General features: G+C 32.4%; 1 protein-coding gene across 23 annotated transcripts in view; it reads right to left on the reverse strand.

The window, feature by feature from the left end:
- The window catches only part of LOC145291177 (uncharacterized), a 168,440-nt gene that overhangs the window by 37,875 nt on the left and 116,469 nt on the right, over nt 1–14,096 (reverse strand). For all 23 annotated transcript variants that reach the window (XM_080136743.1, XM_080136738.1, XM_080136730.1 and 20 more), the window contains one exon: nt 8,546–8,928. In XM_080136743.1, the coding sequence (XP_079992869.1) occupies nt 8,546–8,928 (383 nt within the window). The remainder of the gene's footprint in view (nt 1–8,545; nt 8,929–14,096) is intronic.

Raw genomic sequence — 14,096 nt, forward strand, 5'->3', positions numbered from 1 at the left:
AAAAAGGAAATTTAAGAAAAAAAAAGGGAAGGGCCAAAATTATACAAAATGCAGATATAGTTAAAACCTGGCTTAATAACATTTAGATATGAAATGAAAATGAAGGAATAGGATAACATAAGAAATAATTCTAATGAGAAGCATTTAGCTTCAAAATGCCATGGCCTAAAAAGGTTTTTTTTTTCTTAATTTTCCCCCTTTGAATTTTCCTTATTGTTCTGATGATATAATAAAACTTTTATTTCTCACTTTTCATTTAATATATGAATATCCCTAGTATCAAATAATCCTTATAGACTGTGAAATTTACTTTATGTATGAAACCAAAGAAGGGAGATATAACATATGAGAAATTTTTGGAATCAAGTCCCCCCTTGCTGTTATTTCAGATCATTCGAAACCATAGCAGCCAGTTTTAATTTCCTCTCCATCAAGGCCAGAGGTTTTGGGGAAATATCAGATATTTTGTAATTCATATGCAAAACTAGGAAAACAAATGACTATGATTGAAACATTTCATGGCTGTAAAAAGTGTTAAAAATTGGCCCTGGATGATGGATGATCGCTCATTGTGCAACCTTAAGGGCAAATGTCACATAGCCCATCACACAATTCAGGTCATTACCTTTCCAACGAGCCTTCATTTGTTAAATTCTGATCAACAGTCACTGAAATTTCTAACTTATAAAATTGCCAAAAAAGGTTGTATATCTATATCTATACTACTATGATTTTTTTTGTGTGTGTGTGTGTATTGATAATCATATTAAAAACCTTTTTTCTACTTATTTAAAAAGAAAATACAACTTTGTTATATATGGGTCGTGGAATTGCATTCATCTGCAAAAGATCTAGTAAATTTGCATATTCTTTTAAACATTCATTTTAATTCTCTATTAGTTTTTTCGGTTTTCTTATGGGATGATCATCTTTAGTTAACTATTAAGTGTCATTATATTCATGCAGATATTCTACATGATTTATACTTACTAAATATTTGCATAAAAAGGTTATAGTAAACACAAATCTCTTTCTATATATATTATGTATGTGTATATATATCTGTTTAAAAAATTTTGCTTACCAAACTCCTGTCAGTGTTTGGTCTACAGACATGAAACTTAATATATAGGGTATTAGAACCCATGCGAAACTTTATATTTGTGTTTGTAGCCAGGAAAAATCGGTGCAAAAGTGCGAAAATTTAAAAACATGAAATTTGCCAGGTGATGGCCATACGATGGCATTACAAATATGCATGCGTAACGTAATAGCTATCGGTTTATGTTTTAATTTTTAGGCTTGCAGCAAACATGTCTTATAGCTCAGGCATTAACGTCAAAGAAAAATTAAATCATAAGCTAAACGTTTTGGTTTCGATTCTCGGTGGTGGCGCACATTTTTTTTTTTTTTTTTTTTATTACTTTTCAAATCATTACTTTGTATTGGATCCAATATAAAGTAATTAATACAAAATCTGCATTAATCAAAAGATTACATTTAAACGTATTTTATGACTGGGTGACCTGCTAGTGTGTGTGTATATATATATACATACACACACACACACACTGGTAGCCAAATTGAATATTGAAATACTTATATCTTTGGTTCTATGGGACGAAACTACATGATAATTTGCAGGATTTTTGAAGATTATAACACTATTCTATGGTAAAAATTTTTATGACAATTAATAAAAAAGAACCTATATTTTCAAACCAATAAAATATGCCCAAATTTGCCTACATTTGTGTGTGTGTATATATATATATATATATATATATATATATATAGTGTCCTGCAGGCCAATTTTAGTTTTGCTGCTTTGGTTGTCTCCCCTGTAGCTGTGCCAGGCCACTAATATATGATCAAATAATCCATTGCTAACTATTCTTTACTTTGCCAAATGGACTGTTTACTATTTTGCACTTTCAGCAATTTCCAGGATTAAATCGGACACACTGCTGTCAAAATTCACTACTCTAAAATCCGAATTAATTCAATCTCTGAAAATCAGGTTTTTATTCAAACCGGCATCTCATTTGCATATGAATTGATAACAAATCTTGTTACTTCACAAGATCGCAAGCATTATAAATAGAAACAGCAGTCATTATTTTATTTCTTTATTTTTTTTTTTTTTGTCTGCCACTGGACACTACAGGTTATACAAAATCAGGTTTGTACAAATTTTTAAGGCAATTTTTAATCAATTTTCTTTGCATCCATGATTGTTTTTAAAGCTAAAAAGTAGGTCTACAAAAAAAAAAAAAAAAAATGCAACTTCTTTTTGTTAACACAAACTGGTTTCCTAATTTTAATTAGTGCGATACAAATGATGACAGCTGCCACAACTCATCTCTCAATTAAATTTGTGCAAAAACTGCTATAGCAGAATAAATGCAGAAAAAGACTAATGCAAAACAATAGGGATTTATCCTTGATGGCAATTAAGCAACTGTAAGCAGACGTAATTAAAAATAATGTCAACAAATATCTGTTTCTCTCTACTGCAGAGACACCTACCTGACTGGAAGAATACCATCTAACTGATCACCACAGAAACATCTATCTAAAATATGTACTTACACTAAATAAACGGTGCATAGCTGAAAACTATACTGAATGCATAAGGGAAAACCTAGATTGGACATTGAAGACAAATCTTTTTTTTTTTTTTCTTTACATGGAGGTCACCACTTATCAAGGCCCAGAAGCTACTCAGGGATAAGGGTTATTGCGTGTACAGTAATCAATGAGATAGTATTGTAGTAATCATTAGTATTGGATATTTGATAGGGTGTCTTACTTAAGAGAGTGGTTTGTCAGGAATTTGTTTATGTTGGACTTGAAGACATCCAAGTTCTAGTCAGGTGGGAAACAGGCAAATGGAAGAGAGTTCCACAGTCGTGCACTTCTAAGAAATAAGCTCTGCTCATGGAATCTACGTTTGGATTTAGGCACAGATAAAGAGGGGGGAAAATTAATGACAGTAGTTTCAGCTAGACGGGTGTTTTTCGTGAAAGATTGGCAAGAGGGGACAAGAGATTGGAGCTCAGACAAGCACTTGCCATGGAAATAACAATAAAACAAAGACAGGCTCGCAACGTCTCTTTTGTGGGAGAGAGGCTGCAGGGAAGAGAAAAGGGCATCCTCCACTAAGCCACGAAGTCTATTTTGTACTCTGTCAAGGCAGGGTAGGCTGCTTTTAGCAGCTCCTGCCCAGATGTGGCAGCAGTACTCCATCCTTGGACATACTTGGCTTTTATATAGATAGAGAATTGCATCAGTAGTGAGATATCTTCTGGAGTGGTAGAAGGATCCCACCATTTTCCCAGCGTCCCTGGCAACAGATTTGATGTATGTGTTCCATTTCAGATCAGGAGTAAAGGTCAAACCCAAAAGCTTGTCAAAACATGGAGCCTCCCCAAGACGAGAGCCATCCATTTCAAGTGATGCCAGATGGGGATCAGAGCGTTGATGATGTAAGATAGAGCACCCACAAAATGTTATATTACCCAGCTTGAATTGAGATCAACAGAAAGGGGTTAACGAATTCAAGAGATCAACTTTCAGCAACTTTTGTGGACCCTCCACCTGAACAGAACAAAAAAAAACTAACATTTTTATACACAAATCATCATCATCATCATCAGCTTAACATCTATTTTACATGTTTGTATGAGTTGGACACCTTTGAGAAACTGATCTCCAAACTTACCTATCTCTCGCTAGGCCCTTATTTAGCCATCTTTTGGCACTTCTTCATAATACAAGCAAAAATCGAAATATTGAATTTTAAGTAAAATCAATAGTATCTATTTAATTGTCATGTCGCGTTTAGTAACGTATCCAAAAATTACAAAAAACAATAAGATAGAACATTAATTATTAATGAAAATAGTTTCCAAAGAAATTTCAACTCTATACATAAATAAACAGCATGAAGTCAGGGGAAGTAACTGATGTTTGTCTTGTTACAATTAATGGCAGATATCACAATCATGGATTCCTCTAAGTACAAGGTTTATGTAATAATGCAGAAATAGTTAACTAATTACAAGATGGCAAGTAGATAACATTTTTAGTTGAAATTGGCAAAAATAAATTTAAGTAGATAACATTGGTTTTTTAATGGAAATTGATTTTTTTTTTTTTTTACATTTGGATTTTGCTATTATAATGAAGAAGCATCCATCTTTCTTTCAAGTCCATCATTATCACTTTTTCTTCCCAAGTTTTCCTTGGTCTTCCTCTCACAACTGATCCTTATCAAATCAAATATGATTGAAACATTTTATGGCAGTAAAAAGTGTTAAAAATTTAACTATTCTTGACGGCTTTCAAAAATTAATTTCCAAGCTGAATTATCTCTGGCCAGGTCTTTATTCATCTATCTTTCTCATATGTCCATCCTTATCACTCCCCATCTCATGTTTTCCTCGTTTTCCCCTGCCAACGCTCTACATCTACTAAATCTAGAACTGTCGTCCATTCTTTAAATGTAGCAAGGGATTTTTATCCTTAGCCCCCAAAATCAACAGAGACTAGACCATTCCTGTAATGATCTGGTCCCTGTTGATTTTGGGATGGTGGAGGGGGTTAGTTTTGTGCAGTTCTAAGAGGTCTACCCTCCCTGGCTTTGCCATCTCTCTTTGAGAAGGTTTCTTTTAGTAAAAAAAAAAAAAGTAAATTGCAAATCTTTTTGCAAAAACGAGCTCTTGTTCATGGCAAATCTCGTATCAACAGGCTAAGAATTCTTCCTCATTTGCTGGCTGGACAAGCTAGAGATAACATCGGTTTTGGGATACTTCCTTAAAAAGAAAAAACATTGAGAAAATGCAAGTCTTAATACTATCTTCTTACATAATTAACCTGTACATTTTTATTGTATGGGAACAATATATTTATATATGTAATTTCATGTTACAGTCTTTAGCTGGTTGTAGACAAACTATTAATAAATGAAGTGTCTTTATCACATCTTTACATTTCAATGAAACGTGCTCCTATGGTGCACTGGCTGAAGTAAAAAAGTCTTGACTTACTGTATATTACTACAATAGTTGAATTTGTGATTTTTCATTGAGATTTCTTTGATATTTGGTAAAGTTTATTACAGAAGCGATTGGGTTTGTCAACATTAGATGATAGTAAGACTTTTTTTTAAAACTAAATCTAAATTGCAGTGGAAAAAGCAGGGAAGCTTATGTTTGGCCATTGACTTACTTGTAAAACTCTTGTTTTCCTGTTCTTTAATGAAAAAAATAATAAAATAAATGAATGAACCATAAATTAATAATTTCTGTCAAACATTTCTTTCTCAAAGTTATCTACCTTTGTTATTAATTCTTATGACAAAAATGAAAAAAAAACAAAAGAAAAAAGAAATAAAAACAAGAAAACAAAGAAAAGAAAGAAAAAGAAAACAGTTCTTGACAACCACAGAATCAGTAAATTTGAGAATTACAATTATTGTTTCTTTGTAATTTCAAATTATTGCACAAATAAACCTGGAGGACAAGCCGCTCAAGTTATTTGGACAGCCAATCCATATTTTAAATCATCTATAATATAAATATCACCTGTCTGTTTAAATGTATGTATATATGTTTGCCTAAAACTTTCGACAGAAGTGACGGATTTTCATGAGATCAGTATCATTTTGAAGCTCGACGTCTCGGATAACAAATATCGAAAAAACATTAATTCCTTCACCCTTAACTGAGCAGTTTTCTACAAGGAGGGCTTGACTTTTTTGCAAGCCATTTTTGCAAGTCATTGTATCGGTTGGATTGACTTTGACTAATTTTAACAGTCCGAACTGTCGGTCGCATCATGGGTAAGACGTCAGATTTTCTTTCATTTTCTTTTTTGCCTTCACGTCACGAGTTTGAGCCTGCCTGCCTACCACCACTTTTTTTTTTTTTTGTGCTCCTCCAAAAACCTGGGTAAAGACAGGCACCCAGGCGAGTTTTAAATAAAGAAATTTAAGAATGTGTGCAACAGCAAAAAGGAAAAAATTGGTGCTTGTTAAGATAGTTGACAAATTGATTTTTTTTTTTTTTTTAAATGTGATTTTTTTTTTTTTTTTTTACATGGGGATCACCACTAATTAAGGTCCTGAAGCCACTCGGGGGGGGGGGGGTAAAGGTTATTTTGTGTACAATAATCAATGGGATAATATCGTAGTAATAGTTGGTATTGGAGATTTGGTAAAGTGTCTTACTTAAAGGGGGCGATTAATCAGGAATTTGTTTATGTTGGACTTGAAGACGTCCAAGTTGTAATCAGGTGGTAAACAGGCAAACAGAAGAGAATTCCACAGGCGTGCACTTCTCAGAAAAAAGCTATGTTCATGGAATCTACGTTTTAATTTTAAATAAAAACAACAGTACTTACTTAGCCCTTTACTGCCAAATTGTACTTTCAAGTCGTCTTTCAAAAAAACAATATTTCTTACTTTTATGGCTTGTCAAGCTAACTGGTCTTCAAAGTACAGGTCTATACATGGTTCAACAACAGATATAAAATTTGCATGAATATATTAAAGCATATTTTATGACCTCTGCTCGTCTTAAAATCGAATTATAGAAACAATTAGCAAATTTTTTTCATGCAAAAATATTGCTTTAGAATAAAAATAACATTTTAGTTTCAATGTCAATTGTCTAGGCATGGTCCCAAATAATAGCCCCTTATATCTAAGTGGGGATACGCCTTGTTAGGGGTGAATATGAGTAAAAAAAAAGTTTGGGTTTCAATTCTAGTTGATGGCACAAAGTCATTTTTTTTTAAACTTTTGAAATCGGTACTATGCATTAGATACAATACAATATTCAGTAGAGAATCGATTCCGTAATAATATAATATATAAAATCGAATTGTAGAACCAATTAACAAATTTTTTTATGAGAAACTATTGCTTTAGAATAATAACATTGTTTTAATTTTATTTAATAATAAAGTTTAGTTTCAATAATTGCTTCTATGTGAGGTTTGAAATGCCTAGATGCTTAAATCAAGTTTTTGTTGTTCCTAATAATATTGACAATTTTTCTGACTATTTAAGCTTTTTAGTGATTCTTTTGTTTTATGGTTGGTTGTTTTTGTTTTACGGCATATCAACCCTTTTCGGGTTATTTAATGCCGAATCCAAAGATTTTGAAGAAAAATTTTTTTAATAGAGTATATTTGTTGTTTTCACGTCGGTTTCTATTTAACCCATAGTTGGGACCCTAGCAGGTACTACCACTCCGGGTCAGAGTGGACCTGGGAGCAATGGTAATTAAAGGGTGGCTCCACACTCCCCAAAGGCCACAAGCTGGGGCCTCACCACTGGATATAATTTAAGGTCATATCCAGGACCCCCATTGAGGGGCTTTTACCCTCTGCAGGAGGGCAGTCGCCGTATTCTAATGCCCCACCGACAGGGCCTTTGTTTTATGAGATTGCTTGTTAACTTATTGAGTGGTCGATGTTTGTTTATGTTTGTGCGTCAGTTGCACGTTAACTTCCGTCACGTGTGGATTTTATGAGTAAAAAATTTATCGCATAAAAAAATGTCGGTAAAGGGTTAATTGTCATATTGAAAATAGTAATACATCCAAAAATTATGAAAATTCAAATAGAACAATTGCTATTGTGTTTTTAGTGAAAAAGGTTTATTGCTATCAGCTAAAACAAAGTATTGGCCATTACAGTGGCAAAAAGGAAGTATCCTCCTGTATTTGCAATCTTCAAGGTGTTCACATCTAGAGAAAATGCTATTTCCCCAATTTTCCATAAAAATTACTTTTAACTATAAATAATTTACTATGTATGTATGTTTGTATGTCTGCCTAAAATTTTCGACAGAGGCGACGGTTTTTAGGAGATTGGTATTGTTTTGAAGCTCAACCCTTCGGACGACAAATATCGAAAAATTGGCTAAAAACATTAATTCCTTCACCCTCAACTGGGCACTTATCTACATGGAGGGGTTGCTTTTTTCGCCGATATTCTAGAATTAAAATCATCTAAATTAATTTTGATCAAAATTAGAAAAATAAAAGGAAAAATGTCATCTGTCTATTGAATTTTCAGATTTTGAATAACATCAAGTAGAAACATTTGTTACTAACATGGCTAGTGCTCATCTGAGCTTCGATCTATGATCTCCTCTTGCCACAAAAAAAAACTATGATCTCCTCTTGCCACAAAAAAAAAAAAAACCATTCGTCTACAATCCCTATCAACAATTTCCCCCACTTTTATCTGTATCTAAATCTAAACGCAATTTCCATGAACAAAGCTTCTCTCCAAGAATTGGCTGTCTGTGGAACTGTTTCACTGGTCTGCTTTCCAGCCAACTACAATATGGCCATCTTTAAGTTCTTATCGAGTTGTCCCCATTAAATAGTCAAATCATAACTAATTTTCACCACAAACAACGACTACGCTGTTGTTTCTATGACCACCATACACTCTTATCCTAGAGTGGCCTTTGCGCCTTGATAAGTGGTAACAACTCCCTTGTAAAAAACAAACAAAGAAAACTTACCCTGTCTTTATTATCTGCTTCCACGCCAAATTTACCGCCAAAGCCTTTCTTCATATCTATCTGAGAAGGATGCAGTTCCACTGACGTGTCTGTATCATAGCTGAGAGCAGATTTATCCTTGCTTTCCTGAATGCCAAATTTACCGCCAAATCCCTTCTTCATATCAACCTGTGACGGATGAAGCGCCACCTCAGATGTTTCATCATAGCCAAGTGCAGATTTGTCTTTGTGGCCCTGAATACCAAACTTGCCTCCGAAACCTTTACTCATGTCTGTCTGTGACGGGTGAAGTTCTGTCTTTGTATCATCCTCATAGCCAAGAGCCGCTTCATCCTTTCGGTCTTTTTGGACCCCATATTTACCGCCAAAACCTTTTGAATAATCTAAACATAAAAAGACAAATAACGTATGATACCTTTTGTGTGTGTACACAAATGAGTCGTAAAGAATTGGCGCCGACGTAAATCAAATAAATTTAGATTTAATTAGAATTTCAACTGCTGCTACTAAAAATTAAAGGATAAATTAAAATGTTATCACAATACATAAATTTTTAATTATCATACAAACATAAATTTGGTTCTTGTGCATTATAATTGGATATTAAAAAAAATGCATTTTAAGCAAAAAATATTATGTACGGACATGTCATGTTGAAATGAGAAAAAATTATAAAAATTACAAAAACATAATTGAGTAAAAGACTTGCTAGAATTATTTAACATTGTGGTTATCGCATGTTGCAGCCCTCTCCCTGTTCTACAAATACTTAATGGTGAATACTCTGACAAACTGCAAGCACTTGTACCTCCTCGACATGATTACCTCCAACAAACCCGACAAGCAACTAAGTCCCACTCTTTTACAATAGAGAACCCTAGATGTAAGAAAGCCTTATACTCCAATAGTTTCTTCCTCAGAACTGCAAGTCTTTGGAATTCCCTTCCAGGATACTGCTTTTCCAACTGTACTGATATGCAGAAGTTCAAGTGTAATGTGAATAAGCATCTTTCTACTCATCTCCCTTCATAGTGCCCCTGCACATTATGTCCCCGATAGTAGCCCCCTACTTCAAAGTGGCAATTGCCTTGTTTGGGGTGAAAATTGAATAAAAAATCTCCTTGATTCGCCATTTTCTAATTTGGAATCATAGAAGTTAACTGAAAATAAGGGAGATAAGTCAGTTTTCATGTAGAAATGGCCACAATAGAAGGAACTGATAAAATTATAGTATTCGATCAATTTTATTGTTTCTTTTAATTATATTTCTACGCAACCATTTCCATAATTTTAACTAACTTTGACATGACATGCAAATGCGTAATAGCACTTTTACTTTAAAATTATCAAGTACAAGCATCGCAAATTTGATATGAAATGAAACAATAAAAAGATCGAATTTCACGTTTCAAAAGAAAATTCATCTAAATAACGAGAAAAACAATTATTTACCTGTTAAAAAATAACCGTATAGACAAACTGGCTTCCAGGGTAATCATAATTTTACAAGGTTCAAGAGTCAAACTGAATTGAAGGTACTCGACTGAGCTCCAATCTTAAACCTTCTTGTAAGACATTCACACCAAGAACTCATCATCCTGTCACAACTGAAAAGAACTTTCCCCTCTTCTTTAGTAGATCTAGTGTCAGAAATTTCATCAACAGTTTCATTTCAAGAACTTCCCATCTGTGGAACACATTACTACTTCCATGCAGACTACAACAGGGTTAACTTCAAATTCAATGTAAACAAATACTTGTAATAAACTGTCCCATATGTAATCAAATTTTGTTCATCGCATCATTTTCAGTCCTCTCATAGTATTTAATTGGCAATCTATTCATCTCATTGGTCCTTATCTGAGTGGCTTCTAGCCTTGATAAGTGACAACTTGTTAGTATACAAAATTCTCTCATAATTTTCTTCATTTAACTGACAATCCAGCCATCTCATTAACCCTTATCCACAAGTGGTTTTTAGCCTTCATAAGTGGTAACATAGTAAAAAAAGTAAATAAAAATAAAAAAGCAAATAAAAATAAAAAAGCAAATAAAAATAAAAAAGCAAATAAAAATAAAAAAGCAAATAAAAAAATAAAAAAATAAATAAAAAAGTAAATAAAAATAAAGTAAATAAAAATAAAAGTAAATAAAAATAAAAGTAAATAAAAATAAAAAGTAAATAAAAATAAAAAGTAAATAAAAATAAAAAAGTAAATAAAAATAAAAATGTAAATAAAAATAAAAATGTAAATAAAAATAAAAATGTAAATAAAAATAAAAATGTAAATAAAAATAAAAATGTAAATAAAAATAAAAAAGTAGATATTAATTAATTATACTAAAGCAGAGTTAATCAACATTTGTTTCTATAAGGCTTTTTTTCTATATATTTTAATCACAAAATGTTAAAATATTTAGTTCTGGGGTGTAGCTGTGTTAAAAAAAAAAAAGAAATTCAATTTTAATTGTTCTAATTAGTCATAAATTATAATTACCAAACCAGATCCCCTACCTCTCAGCTATGTATTTCTTTTACCTTCTTGTAGTTTTTCATGTCTGTGAGCATTTAAAAAGAAGCAGCAACATTTTTCATCTAATTTACATATTGTTTTCGTACACATACATGAATTAGATAGCAAAATAAAAGGTCTGTACTTCCATAAAAATACTTATTTTCAGTTATACAAAATCGATATCAATAACTGTATTGAAATCAGAAATTTAAAACAGAATCGGTAATTGTATTAGAATCATCATCACAACATTTCAATGTAACTTTGGATCTTCTTCAGGTGTAACTTTGGAACTTTCTAGTCAAAGTCAGGAATAATCCAAATTATCATCTAAAAACTTCTGAAACTTACGAAGTAATAATTCAAACTATATTTCTTATTTAGAATTAGTATCATGAAAAACTTCTGAAACTTACGAAGTGATAATTCAAACAACTATATTTCTTATTTAGAATTAGTATCATGAAAAACTTCTGAAACTTACGAAGTGATAATTCAAACAACTATATTTCTTATTTAGAATTAGTATCATGAAAAAGGCGAATTTCAATGATGAAACTCTCAGAATGTTTAGAATATGCAACTGCACTAACTTCGACAACTATGATGATACTATCCCAGCATTGCCCAGTCATAAAATACACTTTAATATATTTTAATTTATGCAGATTTCATATTTATTATTATTAGAGAGTTAATTCTCTATTGATTATTATATTGTACCCAATATATAGATGTGATTTCAAAACTTTAAAAAATGACTCTGGTGAAGTCAGCTAGAAATGAAACCAAAACATTTAGTACTTCAGCCTTAGTCATTACTATTTAAGCTATCATCATATGGATAAGAAATAGTTAAAAGTTAACCAATTTTAACGTATAAATGTATATTTGCGCATGCGTACAAGAGCACTTTAAGAAGACTTATTCCTGCCAAGTTATGTTTGTTTATTTTCAAATTTACCCCCTTAACAGCTATTTTTACCAGCTAAAGACCAAAGCGAATTTCCACAGGTCCAAATCCTCTATATATTAAGTTTCAAGTCCGTAGACTAAAAATTGATAGAATTTTGGTAGAGACCATTTCTAAGACGGACAATGTCACTTATATATATATTTCTACTTTGCTTCTTCAATAAGTCAATAATTACATTTTTAGCTTCTAATGAATATTATAAAAAAAAAAAAATTCAATGTTTAATTAATGCCCATTAACTTTTTAAATCATTGTTTATTTCAAACTAAGATCAGAGTAAGATACTCCTCAAATCTAAAATTATCTTAAAAAAAAAAATAAATAAATAAGATAACATAAAATAAATATACATTAATTAATCTTTAATAAGAAATAATCATAAATTTAGATTCCAGAAATAATCAAAAGATGCGTGTGTGAAAATAATGATAAAAATGATATTTTTTTTTTTAAACAAGGTTAGAGTAGAGTAAAATTACATTTGAATTTGATAGAATTGACGATGTGTCAGGATATTGCATTACAAACAGGAAGTTGATGGTGACACAGAAGATCTGGATTTCTGGGTTATACGAGGTAGCGGTCATACTTTGGAAGAGTTGCTCCCATTTTCCTATGAGGGGGTAGGTTGGGGGCATTATGTATACTGGTAAAGAAAAAGGAAAATTATGAAAGCATTGTTAGATTTTAATGATTTGTATTGTCATTTACAACCAGACACGCAACATGACAAAACAATAGTTAAAAAGAAAAGATGGGATGAACTACTGTTACTTGTTATCAAACCAACAAGACTTGTACTTGCAGCACGTCCACCCGGGGTGGGTTGATCTGGCTCCAATGATGATAATCGCATTGCACATGATCTAGCCATTTGAGATTCCAGCGTCGAAAACCAAAAACGCAAGGACTGGATAAGAGTTCCATATCTGCTTTTAATGTTGCAAGTCTTAAGTTGGTCGCCTCAGTGATTCCTCCAACCAGTGGATTCAGTGGGTGCCACCAGTTTACAGATGAACTCTTTATAAAGCCGGTGCAACACATGGCCAAACCACCAGAATCTCCTTTTAAGCCAAGTTTCTTTCAGGCCAAGAATGTTACATCTAATGCAAATGATTGATCAGATCGGAGAGGTGAATGCACAGGATGCATGGAAGTAGTGATCAAAGACCTTGTTGATCAATATCTTTGCACAGGTGCCAAATTTTAGCTGATTATGTGATGAGCCACCATTTGGATGATCTGCTGAGATAACAAAAACAAAAACAAATTGGTCTCCATATTGCTTACAGAATTCTAGAATTGTTTCTTAAAAATATTGCCATTGAATTGTTAACATTAAATAACTGACCGACAGTGAATATTCCTTAAAAAAAAAGACAATATAAATTCTTAAATATTCTCTAATCTTTTAAAAGAAAGTGATTTCACTTTAGAGAAAATCTCCCCCCCTCTCTCTCTCCATCTTTTGATACGCAAGTTTAGCCATACTGATTACACTAACAGAGGGTCGATAAGTTGATGTTATTTTACAGTTTTCTTCCAAAGTTAGGGAGTCTATAAGCATTTTTTAGAATCTTCAGACTTCTGTTCTTTAAGACTCCCAAAGTTTGTACTAGAATTGTCTCCAAGGATCTGTGGCGCAGTGCTTGGAAAAATAAATTGTAAAAATGATATTCTCCTGAAGGTTAAAGGTTCAATTCTCAGTGTGGGTGACCAAAAAATATAATTGCGAATTACTTAGGACTTCTATTCAGTCATGGCTGACTAAACAAGAGCATACTACCCCATGAAGTAAATAAAGGATCCCGTTCGAAATTCTGTCCAAATTCCCAAGTTCAACAAGATACACATGAAGAAGGTTGGAGATTACATCGACTGAAACGTTGTGAAAATGACACTCAAGATGAGAACAGTAGTCCGAAGAATCCAAATAGAAATAACTAATCCTCATCTCAAAAATTCAGAAATGTTAAATAGTCCAGTCAACTTTATCTCATCCATGGCTGGCAAAAGAACACAGAATGGTTTCTTCCTCAACAATCAAAGTGATACAGTA

The sequence above is a fragment of the Euprymna scolopes genome, chromosome 12, assembly GCF_053919585.1.
Source record: "Euprymna scolopes isolate OS-2025 chromosome 12, ASM5391958v1, whole genome shotgun sequence".
NCBI classification, from domain to species: domain Eukaryota; kingdom Metazoa; phylum Mollusca; class Cephalopoda; order Sepiida; family Sepiolidae; genus Euprymna; species Euprymna scolopes.